Genomic DNA, 23671 nt, shown 5'->3' with positions numbered 1-23671 from the left:
ATAAACTTTATAGAACTTTAATGAGCACTCATTATTAAACTGTAATTGCTTTTGTTCTTATTTTTCTAGGATTCTGACACTTGATGATATGTCATTACCTAGAGCAGTAATGAACATTGACCTGTTTCGGATTAGTCGATGACCTTTGAAAATGATCCAATAATATCTACTACAGAGAAGTGGAATATACTTCATTTGGAACAAACAGCCCAGATTGTTACTGAATTTTTCAAGATGACAGATCCAATGATGGACTTTTTTGATGATGCCAATCTTTTTAGTGAGACCTTAGAAGGTTTGTCAGATGATGCATTTGTACAACCAGGACCTGTTTCACTAGTTGATGAATTGAACTTGGGTGCAGAATTTGAACCTTTGCACATAGACTCATTGAACCATGTTCAAGGTACTCCAACACATCAGAAGATGACTGATTATGAACAATTAAGTCAGTTTGATTCAATGAAATTTCATCAGGTTAATCAGTCTTTTGGTAGCCCAACTGAACATGTATTATCTCCACACTCTCAGTTTAATTGTTCTCCGATCCACCCCCAAAACCAACCCAATGGTTTATTTCCAGATGTAGCAGATGGCAGTCCAATGTGGGGCCATCAGACAGCTACTAGCATTTCAAATCAGAATGGGTCTCCTTTTCACCAACAAGGACATTCTCACTCTATGCATCAAAACAAAAGCTTTGTGGCACACCATGACTTTGCCTTATTTCAGGCCAATGAACAACACACACAGTGCACTTCACTGCGCTCGCAACAAAACAGGAATAATCTTAACCCAGGGCAAAATTCTCTCAGCCAGTCTAAAAATTTTATGGATGTTAATGTTTCTGGTCCACACAGAGTCAGTGTCAACCACCCATCACAGATTACCAATGCATCTACTTCACAACAGTCTCTTTTGATGCAACAGTTTTCTCAAACATCAAATCCTTCAGTACACTTTCTCAAGTGTAGCAACCGGCAAGAAGGAAATTTTAATGGACCTTCTCCAAATATGACTTCTTGTTCTGTCAGTAACTCACAGCAATTTTCTTCACATTATTCCTTTTCTAGTAATCACGTATCACCAAATAGTCTTCTCCAGTCCTCTGCAGTTCTTGCACCCAATCATACAAATCAGACTCTATCTGATTTTTCTGGAAGTAATTCCTTTTCACCTCATAGGGGAATCAAGCAAGAATCTGCTCAGCATATGCTCAATCCCAATACATCACTGAATTCAAGTAATTTCCAAATGTTGCATTCATCACATCCTCAGGGTAATTACAGCAATTCAAAATTATCTCCTGTGCACGTGAACTTCCAGGATCCTGTTGACTCAGGAACGCAAATGGGCCATTTCAATGATCATGTAGAAACTAATGGCTTTTCATCTTTAGAAGAGAATTTACTTAATCAAGTGGAGTCTCAAGCTGAGCCATTCACAGGACTTGATCCAGAAGACCTCCTTCAGGAGGGTCTCCTTCCCCAGTTTGATGAGTCAGCATTTGGGCAAGATAATTCAAGTCATGTTTTAGATCATGACCTTGATCGGCACTTTACTTCACATCTGGTAACACGGCCTTCTGATATGGCTCAAACTCAGTTTCATTCTCAGGCTCGGAGCTGGCATTCATCACTTTCTAATCATCAGCATTTACATGACAGAAATCGCCAATGTTTACAGCGACAGGTATGAAGCTTTTATTTTGGTAATTTGGGGAAGGTTGGGCTTTTACTCACTATGTTAATTTTATATGAGACATAATCAAAATTGGTTAAACTCAGTGGTCCTATTAAGTGAATATGCAGATTTTGACAGTTTTCTATTGCTTTAACAGGGTTACATTTGAAAGTAATTTCATTGATAGGCCCAAAGCAATGGACTCTTATATTTAGAAAATTGTACGGTTTTAAGACCTCTTTTGTAACTTTCAACTATGATTGCCTTTAACTAAAATATTTATTATAAAAAAATAAAAACTTAATAATCATTAAAAAGGAAAACAATAGATTGGAACATTTTATTGCATATGATGGACATAGGGTTAATATTCTTACAAAAAGTTCATATAAATTGGTAAGCAAACTTTAATATGTTTTTATTGATTTTAGAGAGAGAGGAAGGGAGAGAGAGATAAGAAACATCAATGAGAGAGAGAGAGACATGGATCATCTGCCTCCTGCACACCCCCCACTGGGGATTGAGCCTGCAATCCAGGCATGTGCCCTGACGGAATCAAACTGGTAAACTCTTGGTTCATGGGTCAGTGCATAACTATTGAGCCACACTAGCTGGGCCATAAGCAAACTTTTAAGTTGATAACTAGATAAAGCATATAAGTTGAAATTCACAGAAGAAGAAATTGAATAAGCAAACAACACTCAGAATAATATGCACCTTTAATAATTTAGTTTGCAGCGTGCTTTTTTCACCTATTAGAAAAATATTTTAAATGTTATGCTGAAGGTTGGCAAATTTATGGTGAAATTGGAACTTATATAGTTGGAACTTACGGTGAAATTGAAACTTATAGTTGTTAATTGATACAAATATTTTGGAAAGAAATTGGATGGTATAATTGAGTATCAAAATACTTTATTACAATAATCCAAACATAGAAAAGTAATACGTACACAAAGATATTTATCTTACTATATCTGTTAGGGACAACTGATAGCAGCATAGTGTTTTATCATCTCCATGTTAGATTTTAATTAAGCATTAAAAAGACTTTGAAGACTGACACTAAGAATATGTTAATAGCAGGGGAAAAGCATAATTCAAGATTACAATCACTGTGAAGTGGTTAAGATTGTAGGCTCTGGCCCTACCTGGTTTGGCTCAGCCTGTGGACTGAAGGGTCTCAGGTTCGATTCCGGTCAAGGGCACATGCCCAGGTTGCAGGCTCAATCCCCAGCAGGTGTGCAGGAGGCAGCTGATCAATGATTCTCATCATTGATGTTTCTCTCTCTCCCTCCCTCTCCCTTCCTCTCTGAAATCAATAAAAATATATTTTAAAAAAAGTATAGGCTCTGGTATCAGACTACTTGGGTTAGAATCTTGGCTCCTGTTGCTTAGTAGCTTGTGACTTTTAGCCATTTATATAATTTCTATGTGTTTCACTTGCTTCATCTGTAAATGAGGAATAAGAATAGGATCCAATAGGGCTTTGGTAAGGACTATAAGAGATATAACATGTAGCAGTGCTTTTGAACCATGCCTAGAATGTAGTGAGTGCTTAATGTTTTTATCACAGTATAAAAATATGTATGTGAAAAAACATTGGGAAGAATAGATTGTTTTAGGGTAGTGAAATACACTTTTTTTGTTTCCTATAGTTCTTGTCATGTGAATATATTTATATACTGTGAAGATGTATTTAATGTAACATTTTATCATTTTCTGTAATCTTTTAAAAATAAGGGTTCTTAGTATTTCAATACCTTGGTTACCTGTGAGATTTGGTGAACAATGAAATATGCCATAGTTCTTGAAATTAAATATCTAGGGACCATTTTCTCATTTCAAAGCCTTGAAGTGTTTGAAGAAGATAAAACCTTTATCTTTTCCTTTGGGTTGATTTTAGTTCTGTTTCAAATGGTATTTTTATTACATTTTTTAAAATGTCTAGGTATATTTTAAGATACGTAAAAGGTACTTGTAAACCTTCCCCTCCCCTTCTTTCTGTGGCCTGAGTAGAATATTATGATTTTGCTCCCTCTACTGGAAGAGAATCAGGCATCTTAGTTGGACCTTGGGAAAAACCTCTGCTGATTTGAATCTAATGTCATCTATTCACTATGTATGTAGATTTCTGACTAGTTTGACTAATCAATGTGTATGGCATATAATTAACGTTAAGAAGCCTGAAATTTATAAACTTCTTAATTTTATTATTTTAAAACCTTGTCATTATTTAAATTTTCTTTAATTCATGTTTTTCTAAACATGTTCTGGCTTTACAAAGAAGTAAAGACTCCCTTAAATAGAGTTGGAATAAATGGAGGATAATTATAAATAACTGAAGTAGCCCCTAATACAAGCATAGTGATAGTACTACCTTAAGAGAAATTCTTTTCATACCCATCATAAGAAGCCTTTCATAAGTCTCACCTTTTTGTTTCAAGGTTGGTTTATTACGTGTTCAAATATTGATAAAAGGCAGTCAGTTTGGAATATTATTTTGACTTACTTGAAAGTCTCTTCTCAAGTTTCCTGTTATTTGTATTAAGAGTGATATTTGGGCCCTGGCTGGTGTTGTTCAGTTGGTTGGAGTGCTGTCCTGTGGACCAAAAGGTGGCGGGTTCTCTCCCTGATCAGGGCATATATCCAGTTGTGGTTTGATCCCCAGTGGGAGACAGCCAATCAATGTATGTCTTTCTCTCTCTTTAAAAATCAATTAAAAAAAAATTTTTAGAGTGATATTTGGGAGTTGCTGATTGTGGGAGTGAAGAGCAGAGGTGGATTGGTAGAGAAGGTAGGGGATTATGATGATGATTATGGATTGCATATAGGTTTAATGTGTACTGAATTAAAGGTCACGTATCCTAAATATGTGAAATTCAAATGCTTTAATATGTGTAGTGTGTGACAAATTTTGGCAGAGCATGTAAGTTTTTTTCTATGTAATATTTGACATGTTCTGAATGGTAATGGTTACTAATAGCCCAAACGTTATATGATAAGGAGTTCTTTTTTATTATGGTGTTTCCCCAGTTTCTATGGGAAAAACAACAACTTTTCTTTAGGTTTAAAAAATTCTTGTTTACAGTAATTTCATTTCAGACTAAATTAACTTTATTAAATATGTATAGAAGTTAAAAGATTAAAAAATAATAGAGTGGCAGAATTTTTGGTTTATCAAAATTAAAAAGAGCCCTGGCTGGTTTTGCTCAGTGGTTAGAGTGTTGGCCTGTGTACTGAAGGGTCTCGGGTTCGATTTCCGGTCAAGAGCATGTACCTGTTTTGCCAGTTTGATCTCCAGTCCTGTTCAGGGCACATGTGGGAGGCAGTCAATCATTGTGTTTCTCTCACATCGGTATCTCTATGTCTATGTCTATGTCTATGTCTATATCTATCCTATCTAATAAAAGAGTAATATGCAGATTGATCATCACTGCAACACACAATATAGCTGCCCCCATGTGGTAAAAGATCCTGCCCCCATGTGGACACAAGATGGCCAGCAGGAGAAGGCAGTTGGGAGGCACCCGGCCTGCAAGGAAGGGCAGTTGGGAGGCACCCTGCCTGCAAGGGAGGGCAGTTGGAGGTGATCAACCCTGCAGGAGAGGGCAGTTAGGGGTGACCAGGCCGGCAGAGGAGGGAAGTTGGGGGCAAACAGACTGGCAGCAGAGTGGTTAGGGGGTGATCAGGCTGGCAGGCAGAAGTGGTTAGGGGCAATCAGGAAGGCAGGCAAGCAAGCAGTTGGGAGCCAGCAGTCCTGGATTGTGAGAGGGATGTCCGACTGCCCGTTTAGGCCCGATCCCTGTGGGCAGTCGGACATTCCTCAAGGGGTCCCATATTGGAGAGGGTACAGGCTGGGCTGAGGGACAACCCCCCTCCGTGTACGAATTTCGTGCACTGGGCCTCTAGTATATCTATATCTATATCTATATCTATATCTATATCTATATCTATATATCTATATCTATATCTCTCTACCCCTCCCTCCCTTCCATTCTCTGAAAATCAATGGAAAAAATATCCTTGGGTGAGAATTAACAACAAATTTTTTTTTTTTTTACCTTTAAAAACGAGATTGTATTTGTTATAGCCAAAATAATATACAGGGTGTGGCAAAAGTAGGTTTACAGTTGTTTGTATGGAAAATAGTATAATAATTAATAAATAATAATACAAGAATAAACTGTTTTGTGTACTCACAACTGTAAACTTACTTTTGCCCTGTCGTGTATTCTTTAGTCTGTTTGAAAATTCATGGGAAGCATTCTATTTAAAATTCTAAAAAACTTCAGAGTAATTTTGGATATGCAAAGAATATTCCTGCATTAACTAGTTTGGCTCAGTGGCTAGAGCTTCGGCCTGTGGACTGAAAGATCCCAGGTTCGATTTCGGTCAAGGGCATGTACCTTGGTTGCGGGCACATCCCCAGAAGGAGGTGTGCAGGAGGCAGCTGATCGATGTTTTTCTCTCATCGATGTTTCTAACTCTCTATCCTTCTCCCTTCCTCTCTGTAAAAAATTAATAAAAATATATATTAAAAAAAAGAATATTTCTAAATCTTGATTTTTCTTATTTCCCTGCTGAGGTGGGGAAGTTGTGGATATAATTTCAAATATCTTAGAGTACCCTGAATTCAATCATAACAATGAATATTGCTGAGAACATTTCTTATACAATTGACTCTAGAATTTTACCACTTAAGAAAAGAAAAAAAGGTGTAATGCTACAAGTATATCTAAATGTAAGTACTTAGAAAACATAATAGAGAAAATATTAACTTATTTTTATCTCTTTTTAGAGCAAAGGAATTTTGAGAGACTAATACTATAAACTTTTCATTGTTCTCTTATTAAAATACTTTCTGCTATTTTGTAACACAAAAATCATTTCATTTTTATCTTGTTTGGGAATTGGAAATTACATGGATTACTGTGATCTCAATGTTTGTAAGTTAAAATCTATACTAATAAAAGCCTTGGGGGTGATCAGGCCAGCAGGGGAGGGTATTTGGGGGCAATCAGGCCTGCAGAGGAGCAGTTAGGGGGCAATCAGGCCAGCAAGGGAGCACTTAGGGGGCAATCAGGCAGGTAGGTGAGCGGTTAGGAGCCAGCGGTCCTGGATTGTGAGAGGGATGTCCAACTGCAGGTTGGACATCCCCCAAGGGGTCCCATATTAGAGAGGGTGCAAGCTGGGCTGAGGGACACCTTCCCCAGTGCACGAATTTCGTGCACCGGGCCTCTAGTTAATGTATAAGTTCCGTAGCAGTGAAAAGTATTGTATGGGATAGCTGAAATAGCAATCAAAACAGGAAATAGAATTTTGGGATATACATAATTATTTATAATTTCTTGTTGACTTTTGTTTTCTGAATTTTACTTTAAAATACTACCTTGAAGCACATTTTAAAATATTGGGGTTTTTTTCTGATTAAGAAATTTAATATGTTTATTATAAAAAAAATTGGACCACATAGAAAAAAAACAGATGAAAAATAAGTTACTTGTAACATCACTACCAAAAGATACTGCTCTTGACATTTGGTGTGTACTTTTCCAATGAGATTTGTTGTCTTTCTCTCTTCTCCCCTGTACCTAAAAATTTTTTCATTTTTAAGAAACAAAGTTGGGATCATATAGTTTATGCTGTTTGGAAATTTGTGGAATATTAACTTGTTCTAATGATCTTATGAAACTCTGTACTACTGTTTTGTAGAAGAATTGAGCTCTGCATTGCCTGCCAGGAATCAGAGTTACAGAAACTAGTTGTTAACAATAGCTTTAAGGCTATTAGCTTGTAACATGCATACTTAGCGTGAGAGGTGAACAGGAAGTAAGTTCCAAGGGCTAGGAAGAGGCATCCGTTGGTGAGAAATTAGTGGATTAGTACAGTATGTGAAGAGCATGAGATTCAAGTCAAACTTCACAGTGGTTCTTTAAATACAAATTTTGTTGTATTTAACTTGATTGGTGAGGTGTGTTCCCAGACCCCTTAGTACTACATAGTCATTTACTTATTATAATGTCTGAAATTGAAAATAATGTGTTAGGGGCTACTGAGCCATTAAACTTTATTCCTATAATGATAACATGAACATAAAATTTCTTTGGAATACTTATATGGGTGATCAGGTTTCTTTGGGTAATAGGACTGAAATGATTTTAAATTAAGGAATTATTTTAATACAAGATGGTGTGGGTAACATATGGACAAATAAATGTAGTAAGCACACAGGAGGAGGCTTGGACTGTACTTTTCAGTTTAATAAAATCTGGAAATTTGCTATAGTCAACTGTGCAAGTAATACCTTGCACATTTATTATGCAAGGTATTACAAATTATGCAAGGATTGTATAGTTGTGAATGATTGAATTTTATTATGTATCTGTGTTTTGGAAATGTTGCATTTTTACTGCTTTTATTTGTTCAGTATTTACTAGATGCGTGCCGGGTGTACTAGGTTCGAAAATGAATAAGATGTTCCTTAGCCTTTGAAGAACTCAAATTGAAAATTGTCCTACTTCCCCATTAGTCTAGGTTAGAATTTCAGAGCTGTTCTCTGCATTTCTGATTCAATTTCAGTTGTCGGTTTCTAGCACTTTCACTTAGCCCTCTAGCTTAGTGTTTTGGAATGAGTGATTTGACCCATTGGTTTAAAAGTAAGTTTTCTTCTAAGTTTCTAGATTAGCTTTTTGTTTCATAATGTTTTGGCAGCCTGTAATTATTTGGTTATTCAGATACATATTATATCATCATGTACATACAATATACAACTAAGGTCCAATTGCTTTTGTAAATGGCAGAGCCAAGAAAGCAGGGCCTTTTCTTTTGAGCTACTTAAATTAATTACATACTAAGTCTATTCTCTGTGTCATTTCTGAGTCTGATTCTGTTGATTGATTCCTACCCCCTCCTATCCCCAATGTAGGTTGGTATATTCCTGCTTTTTTTGCATGCTAGAAAATTTTTGAATGGATGGTACACATTGTGAGTTTTTCCTTGTTGAGTGATGCAAAGTTTTACATTCCAGAAATATTCTTGAGTTTTGTTTTGGAACGCAGTTTCTTGGAAATTGGTGTATCTTGATAAGATCTGTTTTTGAAACTTCGTTAGGCTGGACTAGAGCAGTGTATAGTCTAGTGCTAATTTCCTCCTACTGCTAACACGACAGTCATGTTTTCTATTCAGTGCCTTGTGAAATAGAAGGTTGTTCACTATGGCTGATGGAGAGGTGAACTATTCCTGGCCCTAGTGAGATCTCAGGTCCTTTCAGGCGGTTTTTCCTGGGCCTTGGGTAGTTTATTTGTAAACTGGTAGTGCTGATCAGTTACTTATCTGAAGCCTCAAGAGGGGACCTTCTGAAGATCTCTGGAGGTCTTCCTGGTGAAGCTCTTTCCCCTACAGACCTTCCCCCAGAAACTAGCCTCCTTGGCTTCCCTGGACTTCAACCTCTGTCTCTTCAACTCAGGGGTGCTGTGAGATTTCACCTGGAGTTCTGCTCTCCCTGTTCTGCAGCTGAGAAACACGCCCCTTGTCAGCCCTGCTCATTTGCTTGCATTCGGTTAGGGATCACTGTCATGGGTTGCCTGATGTCCAGTGTCTAAAAACTATTGTTTTATATGATTTTCAGTTGTTTCAAGACTGAAAGTAAATCCAGTTTCTGTTAATCCATCTTGGACTTAATTAGAAGACTTATAACACTATATTAATGATTGTATAATCTATATATACATATAAGCCTTTGTGACCGTTCGACTAGTAGCTATGATGCGCACTGACCACCAGGGGGCAGACACTCAACGTGCAGGCATGGAAACATGGAACAGACTGATGAGTCTCAGAAGGAAGGAGGGAAGGAAGAGATTAACTAAAGATCTTATATGCATACTAGAGGCCTGGTGCAAGGATTAGTGCACCGCTGGGATCCCTCGGCCTGGCCTGCGGGGATCAGACTGGAACCAGCAATCTGACATCCCTTGAGGGGTCCTGGATTGCGAAAGGGGCAGGCCAGGCTGAGGGACCCCACCAGTGCATGAATCCGTACACCTGGCCTTTAGTAATTTACTAGGGGCCCGGTGCACGAAATTCGTGCACTGGGGGTGTCGGGGGTCCCTCTCACATACTGGAAGCCCTCAGGGGATGTCCCACTGATGGCTTAGGCCCACACCCAGTGGGGAGTGGGCCTAAGCCGCAGTCTGGCCTCCCTTTGTGGGAGGCAACCGGGCTGATCGGGGGAAGGCACCAGCCCCATCACCCCGCTGCTGAAGCCACTGCCAGTCACCGCAGCCACCAAGGTGTTTTTATCAACACAGACTCCAGTCCCTTCACCAAGAAAAAATGACAACTTTCTTTAGGCGTTTTCAAGATGTGTCTTTCATAGGATATGCATTTCTTTCTTTATTTTTTATCCTCACTGAGGATATGTTTCCATTGACTTTTAGAGAATGTGGAAGAGAAAGGGAAAGACAGAGAGAAACATCAAAGTGAGAGGAACACTTTCATTGGTTGCCTCCTGCATGAGCCCTGATCTGGGCCCCGGCCAGGGAGGAGCCTGCAACCTAGGTACATGCCCTTGATCAGAATCAAACCCAGACCCTGCTGTCTGCAGGCCCAGGCATTATCCACTGAGTCAAACCGGCTAGGGAAGAATATGACATTTCTTAGCCCTCCAGCAGTGGACCTTCATTTTTTTCTCCAGAAGTGTGGTGGAAAAACCCTAGATCACCTTTTTAGATTCTTATTACCCAAGTTACTAAGAATATTACCAGTGGAATACAGGAAGCTTAGCCAATGTGCAGTCAGAAAAGGTGTTTCCTCTATAGTTCACACCAATCAACGGCTGGGCCCTGCCCAGGCCTAAAGCCTCTGGCTGAAGCTTTAGGTGTGGGCAGGCCCCTCCAGCTCCCTCTGATCACCGGCTCAGCCCCTGCCCAGGCCTGCCCAGACCGAAAGCCTCTTGGGCAGGAGCGGAAACCCAGCTCCCTGCTATCAATTGCAGGGGGTCTGCTCCAACACCCGGCCAAAAGCCTCCGCTGGAGGCTTTCAGCCTGGGGCCGGAGCAGACATCTAACTCCCTGCGATTGATCGCAGGGGTTTGCTCGTGCACCAGGTCCGCAGCGGACACCCAGCTCCCTGTCATCAATCGCAGGGGGTCCGCTCGTACGCCAGGCCGAAAGCCTCCGCCAGAGGCTTTCAGCCTAGGGCCGGAGCAGACACCCAGCTCCCTGCTATCGATTGCAGGGGGTCTGCTCCGGCACCAGGCCAAAAGCCTCTGCCGGAGGTTTTCGGCCTGTTGCCGGAGCGGACCCCAGCTCCCTTCGATCCGTTGCAGGGGGTCCGCTCAGGGCGCCTATGTATGCAAATTAACCGCCACCTTGTTCAGGTTTATTTGCATACTCGCTCTGATTGGCTGGTGGGCGTGGCTTGGCTGGTGGGTGTGGCTGGTGTAGTGGAGTGATGGTTAATTTGCATATTACTCTTTTATTAGAGAGGATAATAGAGAATACCGAAATTTGTTAAACCAGTTTATTTTGGAGGTGGGTACTCTGATGAATATCTTTCCAGATAAAGTATGCTTCTATGATTAGACAGATTCTTAGAAAATCAAGGTAAATGTACAGACTATCCTTTGAAAATTTGTATAATTATGAATAACTAGAGGCCCGATGCACAGATTCATGCACTGGTAGGGTCCCTCGGCCTGGCCTGCGGGGATCAGGCTGAAACCAGCTCTACAACATCCCCTGAGGGGTCCCAGATTGCGAGAGGGTGGTTATCAAGTTACGCACCCTGGAATCAGGCTCCCTCCTCTCTGGTTCCGGGTGCGTCATCTGAGAACCACTGCTGCCAAGTGACTGCAGCTCAGCAGCTCCTGCGTTGAGCATCTGCCCCCTGGTAGTTATTGTACATCATAGCTTCTGGCCAGTTGGCCAGTCGGCCAGTGGGCGGGTTGGCCGGTTGCTTAGGCTTTTATATATATAGATAAGTACAAATAACCCATGAATATTCAGCAGCTATACTCATGTTTATGGCTTTACATATATTTTCTCATTTAATCTTCAGAACAAGTCTGAGGTAGATATTATCATGTAATGTTTTTACAGATAAGGGCTTGAAGGATAGAATGATTAAATGCTTGCTCAGGGTCAGACACCTGGTAAATGGCACACCAAAGATTCAGATGTAAGCATTAGGACTCTGGAGCCCACATCACCCTCTGTTGCCAGAGTATGTGAATATTGAAGCTGGACATGATCTATAGACAGGTATCATTTACTTATTACTGTTGTAACAAATTTGGTGTCTTTAAAGAACATAAACTTATCTTAGAGTCCTGAAAGTCAGAATTCTGAAATGGACCTCACATCAAGGCATTGGCAGGGCTGCATTCCTTTCTAGAAGTCTAGGAGAGAATTCGTTTTCTTGCTTTTGCCAGTTTATGGAGGCTGCCCACATTCTGTGCTTGTGGCTCCCTTCTGTCTTCAACTCCAGCAATGGCTGATAGAGTCGTCCTCTCATTACATGACTCTCTTTGGCCTTTTTCTTCCACCTGCCCTTGAGATAATCTAGGATAAGCTCCCTCCATTTTAAGGTCAGCTGATTAACAACCTTAATTCTATCTGCAATCTGAATTCCCCTTTGCCATGTAATGTAACATTCACGGATTTGGGGGATTAGGCAGTTGTTATCTTTGGGGGCCATTATTCTGCCTATAAGCCATGAGGCCAATTAGAAAATATTTAACTAAAGAATTAACAAGGGACTGTTTTATTATTTTATGACTTCACATTATAAAAAACATGTTTGAGTATCTTACCTTTCAGCAGAAAAATCATTTCTGCTTAGTCTCTTCACTCTGCTTCTCATGCTAGGAATTATCTAGTGGTCTAGAGTGAAATTATTAGAGTTGGGCTATTTGGACCTTATGGTTTCAGATTTCTCAATAATGTATACTTAAGTGATTTAAATAAATTCAACAATTTTTTGGGGGAAAAACTCCCACAAAATTTTCATATATTCAACAATTGTTTGGTAAGCCCCAGCCCTATCCTGGGCATTGTGCTAAGTACTTTTTATATGTCAACACATCTTATCCTCATAATAATCTTATGATGTTACTGGTGACATCTTAATTTATAAATAAAGAAACCAGATTCAAGGTACAATAGCTTATAAGTCACAGACCCAAGACTTGAGCACAGATTTGAGAAAGTATGTATTGAGAAAAAAATAAAGAAGTTATGATTTTGTAATACATAATTTAGTATTTTTACTTGTTTAAATATTTATATAATATTATAAAATAATTGTATAATTTCCAGTTAAATCATAGTCATCTTAGATATTGAAGTATTTCAGGAATCATCATTGTTTTTTTAAATCAGGTAATCTGATTTCCCAAGTGTTAACTGTATTTTATTTTAAAAAACGCTATCAAGTTTGTTACATTATATCATATGCTTCCAGCATTTTCTTCATGTTACTCATGTGGTTGTATCGCTTACTGAATTGAGCCATAATGACTCAGAAGTTGAATGCATGAGTTTTTGTCATCAGACAAATGAGCTGTTTGTGAAAGAGAGGAATTAGGTTGTTTTCGTCCTTGTTTTTGGCATCAGTCATTTGTTTCTCAGTTCCAGTGTTGGACAGTTAATCTTGTGAAAGTGGGCTTTCATGTATAAGTCTCTTTGATAAAATGGAAAAAAACACTGAATTTAAAGTCAGGTGAACTGGGTTCAAGTCTTTACCCTGCTATCTACCATTATAGCAGTCTTAGGCAAGGTACCTTCTCTGCAGTTTTCTCATCTGTAACATGTATTTCTATATTGCTGGCATTTCTGATTAGTAAATGTGATAATGAACAATGAATTTGAAAGTGCTTTATAAATTATAAAGTCTACTTGTTATTTAATAATGATTTCTTACTCTAAGTGTTTTAAAAAACTTATTTTTAGAACTAGAAGGAACTTTAATCATTAATCAAGTTTTAAATAGTTTACAGTTGTAGAGGCCCAGATATCTATGTAGTCTGTGTAGCTTTTTAGTGACATAGCATAAAAGAGATTCCCTAATCCTAGTTCCTTTTTATCCTTTTTCTTACATAACTGTTTAACTCATTTTTATGCAGGCTTGTCCTAATATTTGTGAGTCTCAGGAAAAGAGTACAAATGGAAGCTCTCATACTGTATGTCAAAATATTTAAATGTTGTGTATAAAGCCAGTAAACTCTTAAATATGTTCTACCCTTCTTCCTTGACAAACAGAAGTACTGGTTTGGATTTAGAATTATTGGACTCTCTGGAGTCCCACATCCAGAGTGTGGCAGAAGTGGGCCACATTTACATTCCATTTCTATCCCGGTTCCATCCTGCACCTTCAGCGGCCTCTGAATACATGTGGACTCCTCTGCCTACATAGCCAAGCTCCACCTTTCTCTCACTATCTCTCTGGCCTGTGCATGTGCATACGGGCAATATGTATTCCTTGCCAAACAAAGAATTCCTTGAGAGAACAAATTTAGGGAGTAGATACAGACCCAGGCAGCCTCTGCAAGTGGGTGTGAGACTGTCAGGTGGAGAATTCCTATGCACCTGGAGCATGTTCTAGGAGAGGGAAGGGCAGTACATTCTGTTGGCACTGGGGAAGGGTCATTTTTAAAAAATTAGTAATTAAGCCTGGCATACAATTTTTTTGCATATTATCAGGATGTCCTTTTTTTTTTTTTTTAAATATATTTTATTGATTTTTTTACAGAGAGGAAGAGAGAGGGATAGAGAGTTAGAAACATCGATGAGAGAGAAACATCGATCAGCTGCCTCTTGCACATCCCCTACTGGGGATGTGCCCGCAACCAAGGTACATGCCCTTGACTGGAATGGAACCTGGGACCCTTGAGTCCGCAGGCCGATGCTCTATCCACTGAGCCAAACCGGTTTCGGCAGGATGTCCTTTGAAGTGCAGTGATCTGTCTGTAAATAGCTATGAGTTCCCCCCTCTGTCATTCTTAGAATCTCTTAATGTGCTTTCTAAATTTATTTTTTCTTCAGGAAAAATGTTGGCTAAGACTGGGGTAAATTAAAGGGATTTTGCATAATTTGAGAAAGACAAGTGAGTTGCTAAGGATCTTTTAGATTTTTTTTAACCCTGGCTGGTTTGGCTCAGTGAATGGAGCATTGGCCTGTGGATCAAAGGGTCCCTAGTTCGATTCTGGTCAGGGCGTGTGCAGGAGGCAACCAGTCGATGTGTTTCTCTCTCATTGATATTTCTCTCCATCTTTCCCTTTCTCTTCCACATTCTCTAAAAATCAATGGAAAAATATCCTCTGGTGAGGATTAAAAAAAAAAAAAGATTTCTTTTATCTTGAAGTGAAAGAAGAATGAGAAAGATTATAAATATTTGAAAGCTATTTTAGTAATAAACATTTAAATGTACATAAATGTACATAGTAATTTGAGCTATAAAGAAAAAAATCTACCCTAATTAAATGAAAAAATTAGCCCTAACCATTTTGGCTCAGTGCATAGAGCATCAGCCTGTGTACTGAAGGGTCCCAGGTTCGATTCCGATCAAGGGCATGTACCTTAATTGCGGGCACATCCCCAGTAGGGAGTGTGCAGGAGGCAACTGATCGATGTTTCTCTCTCATCAATGTTTCTAACTCTCTATCCCTCTCCCTTCCTCTCTTTAAAAAAAATCAATAAAATATATTTAGAAAAAATGAACTTATTTTTTATTATTTTTTAAATGAAAATTTATACAAAATATCCTTAATTCTATTAATTAAACATTAAATGTATTAAAATACCACCTTTTATAACAGTTTATTATGCAGAATTATAAACCTTCAATAAGATTAAGTATTTTAAATTAATATGTGTATGAATGTGTGAATATACAGTTGACTCTTGTACAATCAGGAGATGGGGTGCTGATGCAATGAAACTATCTGTGTGTAACTTTTGACTCCTCCCCCAAACTTAACTAGTATATGTATATACTAGAGGCCTGGTGCACAAAATTCGTGCATAGGTAGAGTCCCTAGGCCTGGCTGGCAATCAGGGCCAATCTGTGGGGTGACCGGCAGGGTAATCGGGGTCCTGCTCGCACCCACTTTGGCTGGGTTGGCGCCGCCCACTCACCAGCCCCTCCCCCGCCACCGCCCCCAGTCGCCTCCCTCTGCAGGGCGACTGGCGGGGCGATCGGGGGGGCCTTCACTCGCACCGGCCTTGGCTGGCCTGGCACCGTCTGCTCGCTGGTCCCGCCCTCCACTGCTGTAGCTGGTTGGGGCCTGCGGGCTGGGGGCAGCTCCTGCATTGAGCATCTGCTCCCTGGTGGTCAATGCGCATCATAGTAACTGGTCGTTCCGCCATTCAGTCAATATGCATATTAGGGTTTTATATAGATAGATGTGAGACTATATATATTAGCTAACCTGTTTTCTGAACATAGGTCCTTTCAACATTACACTCAACAGCCATTCATCTAGTACATAGTATCTTTTTAAAAGCTATTAGAATTGAAATAATGTAGCCATTTAAACTATCAGTTTCTAGGCTAAACTTTGAATCAACATAAACCTATATGTTGCTACTGCTAACCACGCTAAAATATAAAAATTAGCAGCATTGTAACAAATAGCCATAAACCCACCACATGGGTTTAACAAATGTAATATTTGTTTTAAATCTTTTTTTTAATTAAAAAAACACACACATATAATGGCTAACCATTGGAATCCCTATTCCCTTTCTTCTCCCTTTCCAGAGCAAACAACCCTTCTGACTTTGTTATATATCTTTTCAGTGTGTGTGTCTTAACTTCATCTTAGAGGCATAGTTCATAAACATCTGGGGAAGGAAGGGGACACAATGGAATAGTTATAGTATATATCTGTTTATTTATTTACTAGAGGCCCAGTGCATGAAATTCATGGGGGGGGGGGGGTGATCCACTCAGCCCAGCCTGCACCCTCTCCAATCCGCGACCCCTTGGGGAATGTCCGACTGCCGGTTTAGGCCCGATCCCCAGGCCTAAACCGGCAGTCAGACATCCATCTCACAATCTTGGACCGCTGGCTCCTAATCATCGCCTGCCTGCCTGGTCACCCCTTACTGCTCCCCCCTGCTGGCCAGGTCACCCCCAACTGCCACCCTCTGCCAGACTGGTCACCCCTAACTGCCCCCCTTGGCCTGGTTGCCCCCAACAGCCCCCCGCCCCGCATCACCGGCCTAGTCACCCCTCACTGCCCCCCCTGCCAGCCTAATTGCCCCCAACTGCCCTCCCTGCTGGCCTGGTTGTCCCCAACAGTAACCCTCCCGCCCCCCAGCCTGGTCACCTCTTACTGCCCCCCCCCCCCCCCCCCCCCGCCGGCCTGGTTGCCCCATGCAGCCTGCTTGTTCAGTCGTTTGGTTGTCTTTCACTAACTCCGCTGCGGGCCTGATTGCTGTAGGCAGCCATCTTGTTAGGGCATGAGGGTCAATTTGCATATTACCTGTTTATTTTATAGGATTCTAAAATATTTTTATTGAATTCAGAGAGGAAGGGGAAGGGAGATAGAGATAGAAACAGCAATGATGAGAATCATTGATTGGCCGCTTCTTGCATGCTCCTACTGGGGATCCAGCCTGCAACCCGGGCATGTGCCCTCAACTGGAATCAGACCTGGGACGCTTCAGTCCTCAGGCCGATTCTCTATCCCAGTGCTTGGCAAACTCATTAGTCAACAGAGCCAAATATCAACAGTACAATGATTGAAATTTCTTTTGAGAGCCAAATTTTTTAAACTTAAACTTCTTCTAATGCCACTTCTTCAAAATAGACTCACCCAGGCCGTGATATTTTGTAGAAGAGCCACACTGAAGGGGCCAAAGAGCCACATGTGGCTCGCGAGCTGCAGTTTGCCAACCACAGCTCTATCCACTGAACCAAATCAACTAAGGCTATCCCTGTTTATTTAAATGAAAGATTTAAAATAAAAAGCAAATACTATATCTATTTAATCTTGTTTCATGGGTCTTAATTTTCTCTATTAAAATATTGTATAATTAAACATTAATAATAAAACAAAATAGTAACTTTTGTTAAGCAGCCTTGAGTTTAAAACTCCTTTCTGCTACTTACCAACCATGTAACCTTAGTGGCTATTCACTGAATTGATGGCTCACAGTTTAAAAACATTCTTAGATAATCAGATCATCAAGAAGCATGATGGCCTATTACTAGGTGGAATTATCTTGAAAGTATTGCACCTGAACAGATATGATCTGAGAGGCGCAGAGTACTCACTTATATGGCACTGAGGAACAGACTGGGACATATAGTCTAACTGGTGCAAATGTTTTCCAATAGGGAAACTTACTAAGCCATAGTAGGTAGATAGGTTATCTCCTCTCTTTTACAGACGAAGCTGAGGCCCAGGTAAATGATGAAACTGGAATTAGAAACCAGGGCAAGCCGACTCAAAAACCTTCCCTTAATCTCAATATTATGTTTTGAACTAGAGGCCCAGTGCACGAAAACGTGCATGGGTAGGGTCCCTATGCCTGGATGGCTATCAGGGTCAAACAGGTTCCCCGCCTCCCTGCTTCCTCCTTCCCTCGCCACCCACGCACCACCACTGTGGTCCCCCCTCTCCCAACCCTTGGCCTCCCTGCCTCCTCGCCGCCTCCTTTCCTCGCTCCCTCAGCACCCCGCTGCCAATGCTGGTCCCCCACCATGTTCCACCCCGCCCCCTGGTGGTCAGTGCACATCATAGCAAGTGATTGAACTTCCATTCTCCCAAACTCCCGAGGGCACACTTTGCATGTTAGCCTTTTATATATGTTTTGAATAGCTTTCAGTGTCACGGGTAATTTAGGGACTGATGAATTCGATATATTTATTGTTGTCATTCAGTAGTGAACTTGGGTGAGGTTTTGTGGTTTTAAAAATATACTTGTGTTTGGATGGAATAGATGAACTTTTGAACAATGCAGCATTGAAAAAGCAACACAAACTGAAGTAAAATAATAGAAGGTTGACTATTACATGTTTTTATTTCATGTATGACCTTTTCATAAATAAATTTTTCATCAAGTATTCAGATATATTTATTGGAATCACTTCGTAACCTTTGATATAAAAATCTGATCCTGTTACTTCTCTATATGTGATTATTTACTGATTCCTTAATTCTTTCAGCATAAAGTCCAGATATTTTAGCACTAGAGGCCCGATGCACGAAATTTGTGCAAGAGTAGGCCTGGACTTCCCTCCAGCACCCGGGACCCAGGCTTCCCTCACAGCCCTGGCTTCATCCGGAAGGTCATCCAGAAGGACATCCGGTCTAATTAGCATATTACACTTTTATTATTATAGGTGATTTATGACACTTGATAATCTAATCCATTGCTTTTCAGTGTTAATTGCTTATCATTCTTCCAACATGCATCTAGCTTTCTTGTCTTGCTAATCACCACTGCATCTGTAAATATTTCAATTTACATATCTAATAACACAAATATTTTTGTATTTAAGACAGCACAAAATCAGTTTCACACCTAAAATATAACTATACTTCCTTAATAATCAAATAGCCAAAATTGAAATTTCCCTTGTAGTTTAGTAAATGTATTTTTACAGTTAACGTTTTCAGGTTGAAATTAAAAGAAGGGCCACATTGTATTCTTTTTAAGCTTTAATTTTTTTGTAATAAAAAAAAAGAAGGGCCACATATTATACTTGGTTGATATGTATTTTAAGTGGCCCTTTTTTCTTCTGTTTGTTATTATTTTGGCATTACATTTAGTCTTTTTTTTTTTTATAATAAGTCTTTATTGTTCAGATTATTACAGGTGTTTCTCTTTTTTCCCCCCTCATAGCTCCCCTCCACCTGATTCCCCACCCCACCCCATGCCCTTACCCCCGCCACTGTCTTTATCCATAGGTGTAAGATTTTTGTCCAATCTCTTCCTGCACCCCTCAGACCCCCTTCCCCCTGAGAATTGTCAGTCCATTCCCTTTCTATGTCCCTGATTCTATTATATTCACAGTCCATTCTGTTCTTCAGAATTTTTTAATAATAAATCTTTATTGTTCAGATTATTACAGATGTTCCTCTTTTTTTTTCCCCCTCATAGCTCCCCTCCACCTGATTCCCTACCCCACCCCATGCCCTTACCCCCCGCCACTGTCTTCATCCATAGGTGTAAGATTTATGTCCAATTTCTTCCTGCACCCCTCAGTCCCCCTTCCCCCTGAGAATTGTCCATCCCCTCCCTTTCTATGTCCCTGATTCTATTATATTCACCAGTCCATTCTGTTCTTCAGATTTTTTATTCGCTTGATTTTTAGATTCACTTGTTGGTAAGTATGTATTTGATGTCTTTTTGTTGTTCATAATTTTTACCTTTACTTTTTTCTTCTTCCTCTTCTTAAAGAATACCCTTCAGCATTTCCTGTAATCCTGGTTTGGTGGTGATGAACTCCTTTAGCTTTTTCTTGTCTGTGAAGCTCTTTGTCTGACCTTCAATTCTGAATGATAGCTTTGCTGGGTAGAATAATCTTGGTTGTAGGTTCTTGCTGTTGGTACACTGGGAGGAATTGACCTCCAGGCCAATTGGCTGTGAGGACCCGCTGTGTCTATAATGGGAGAACTGCTGCGCTGGAGACACGCTTATGGTGCAGGACTTGTTTCAGTGGGGCTTTTGTGCTCACTGAGTCCGCCTCCCGAGTGTGTCACTTATGGGTGTGAGGAGTTGAAATCTGGTGTCTCAAACTGACCACTAGGTGCATTGGCTTCTGGATCTCCAATGGGGTGCAGGTCAGCTACTGTCTGAGGCTGCCCTGCAGGTGCTACAGTGAGAACCACAGTCCTCTCCTCCCTGCCTGGAGCTTGGAGGCTTTGGCGCTGTCTGTACCAGGTTGCAAGTTTACTAGGGTTAAACTGCAATAGAGAAGGCCATTCATATGCAAAAGCCGCTGCTTGGAGCTTGGGTTTGTTGGTAGATTGTGCGGGGCAGAGTCTCAGGACGTCACTAGGCTAGGGCGTGGCAAACAGGTTGGCCGTGAGCCGTCTCAACCACGTCCCCACGTCTCGCACCCCAGCACAGCAAATGGTTATTCTTGCGTGCAGCTCTGCAAGCAAGCCACCCTCACTTTCCCACCCGATGGCAGACAGCCCAGTTTCTCCTCAGAAACTGGATTTCAGAGAGATCGGGAGCTTGTCTCTCTTCGGGCCGAAGAAAGCAACGCCCACTGCCAACCAGGCTCCGCTGCCAGCTCGCCAACCAGGCTCTGCCACCAGCTCGTATCCCGCGCGCGCCCCGTACCTCAGTTATTCAGCGTTTGTGCCCTGAATGCTCTTTTCTTTCTGTCTAGTTGTAGAGCCTCCAGTCAGCCAGCTTTTCCCGTGGTTCTGGGCGATAAACGTTTGTCTCTTAGTTGTAGTTATGAAATTGTTGTGGACGGCAGCAGTTAAAATGTTTACCTATGCCGCCATCTTGGATCTTCCTCCACACTTAGTCTTTAATCTATAGTTCTGAACCCTTCTTTGTTTTGTTTCTTACAAAGAAACTTTGCTGAAGAAACAGAGCCACTTACAGAGTTTCCCACATTCTGGATGTTGTGGATTACAACACATTCATTTCTCTCTCTGTGTTTCCTGTAAGTCATGTAATAAATTTTATTTTAAAAAATACAGAACTTTTATGAGAATACACTATTTGCCTAACCTGCTCTGTGGATGATTAAGATAAAGCAATACTTTTCATAGTATTACCTTTTTAATGTAAGATTCAAGATTTATGATACTTAAAAAATTAATGTCATGGTTAGCTACAAGTAGAAACCTGTGTACTACACAAGTCACAAGATGAAAATAAGCCATTTATTGTGAACATGGCAGTTTACAGATGTGAAGAAAGTGAAAAAAAATTATTGCTTCACTTCCATCAAAAACTCTGAAAGAAGTCTAAGAGTAAAACTCAGAAGAATTCTGACAGACTTATAATACACTCTTGAATCAGTTTTTGCCCCTTTTCTCTTTAAAAGCAAGTCTTTATTGGTAGCTTGTGGGGGGTGGAGGAGCTCGGGAAATCATGCGCAATAAATAAAAAACAAAAGAATTCACCACACTAATGTTTGACACATTACCGAGATTAACTACAAATTTCTTGTTTTTGGAAGATTCATTTAATGTGAATTTTTAACTAGATAATTATGATCCTTCTTGAGAAGATTAAAAGCTAGCACACTGGCTTGCCATAAACAGTTTAAGGGAACTAAAATGCCTTGTAAGTTAGCTGTATAATATCACATTACTTTGAGATACTTACTTTGCTTTTGACTGCAGAGCGCTTAACCCTTTCCTGTCACCACTTTATCCTGATCCTCATCTTGTTGTTTCTTTTTGTTTTCCTCATTAGCTCCTCTTCATCTGCTAGTTCCCTAAACTTCTAGTTTTGGGGTTTCACTAGTGGTTTTCTTCTGTTACTTTCTCTGCGTTGTGTGTTCAAGGCTTGCTGTGTCTTTCCTGTTTTACATTCTCTTCTAATGGAACTCCATCCTCCTGGTCCTCCAGGCTTGAAGTCTGAGAGTCATGTCTCCTGAGAAAGCTTGAAAGATGTGTTTAGCTACAGTGCAGTTTTATCTATGTTGTTGAAAACTCCTTGTTCTGTGTTTTATTCTTATTAAGGAACTAGAGGCCCGGTGCACAAAATTCGTACACGGAGGGGGGTTGTCCCTCAGCCCAGCCTGTACCCTTTCCAATATGGGACCCCTCAAGGGATGTCCGACTGCCCGTTTAGGCTAAACGGGCAGTCGGACATCCCTCTCACAATCCAGGACTGCTGGCTCCCAACTGCTTGCCTGCCTGCCTTCTTGATTGCCCCTAACCACTTCTGCCTGCCAGCTTGATCACCCCCTAACCACTCTGCTGCCAGCCTGTTTGCCCCCAACTTCCCTCCTCTGCCGGCCTGGTTACCCCTAACTGCCCTCTCCTGCAGGGTTGATCACCTCCAACTGCCCTCCTTTGTAGGCCGGGTGCCTCCCAACTGTCCTCTCCTGCTGGCCATCTTGTGTCCACATGGGGGCAGGATCTTTGACCACATGGGGGCAGCTATATTGTGTGTTGTAGTGATGATCAATCTGCATATTACTCTTTTATTAGATAGGATTATACTTATTTTCATTATTTGAGACCTTTTATTCCTTCATATTTTAAAATATGTGAAATAGAACTTTTATTTTTCTATCTACTTTTTCCCCAAGAGGGGAAGCTGTGCTCTCCATAGTAGATGTATAGCAGCCATGTGATCATTCTCTCCTTCTTTTTTGAAGTTTGTAATTTCCCCTTCAAGTTCACACACTGCTAATTCAATAATTTTTAGTATTTGTATACAACTAAAATATTTAAAATTGATGAATTCCCAAGTGTGGGGGTAGAGTATTTGGGGAAATTATTCCACCAAGAGCGAAGAGACCTGAGTCCCCCCTCAGATTTTAACACCTCTGGTTTCTTGCCAAAATCTCTTTGCTTCATTCTTTCACAAAGGGAAAGAAGATAACAGGTGGTATGAAAACTTTCTGATTTTGTAAGAGTTAACATTCATAAAGGTTAGACACCATCTTTTTTCATTCTCGTCTATTTCATTTTTTAATGTTAGTCTGACCACACTAAATTTATATCATGTCTTGCTTTTAGGTCATGACCTGTGGTTTGAAAAACACTCATACCATAAATCCTTGAGTTTCTCCAATATTATAATGTCTCCAGGTCTTTCATATATTCCTTCCGATTGCTATCAAAATAATTAATATATCACAAGATATCACCTTAGGTTTTGCTATAATTTCTTTTTCTGAGAAATTTTGGAGGTGATATTAATACATGTCTTTATCTTCTTTAATATTTTTTCTTATTTAGCATATAGGTTCTTTGGGACAAAGTCCTTTGCCTTTATTTTTAATTTTTAAAAAACTGGTATTTTGAGACTTGACAACTTTACAGTAA

General features: G+C 40.3%; 1 protein-coding gene across 1 annotated transcript in view; it reads left to right on the top strand.

Annotated features, from left to right (window-relative positions):
• Nucleotides 1-23671, top strand: part of CHD9 (chromodomain helicase DNA binding protein 9) — a 122504-nt gene that overhangs the window by 2466 nt on the left and 96367 nt on the right. Inside the window, exon 2 of the mRNA XM_008152337.3 lies at nt 70-1692. Coding sequence (XP_008150559.2) covers nt 139-1692 — 1554 coding nt within the window. The 5' untranslated portion in view covers nt 70-138. The remainder of the gene's footprint in view (nt 1-69; nt 1693-23671) is intronic.

This window comes from Eptesicus fuscus, chromosome 21 (assembly GCF_027574615.1).
Source record: "Eptesicus fuscus isolate TK198812 chromosome 21, DD_ASM_mEF_20220401, whole genome shotgun sequence".
NCBI classification, from domain to species: Eukaryota; Metazoa; Chordata; class Mammalia; order Chiroptera; family Vespertilionidae; genus Eptesicus; species Eptesicus fuscus.
Note: the sequence above shows the minus strand (reverse complement) of the source record. Positions and strands in the feature narration are given on the sequence as shown.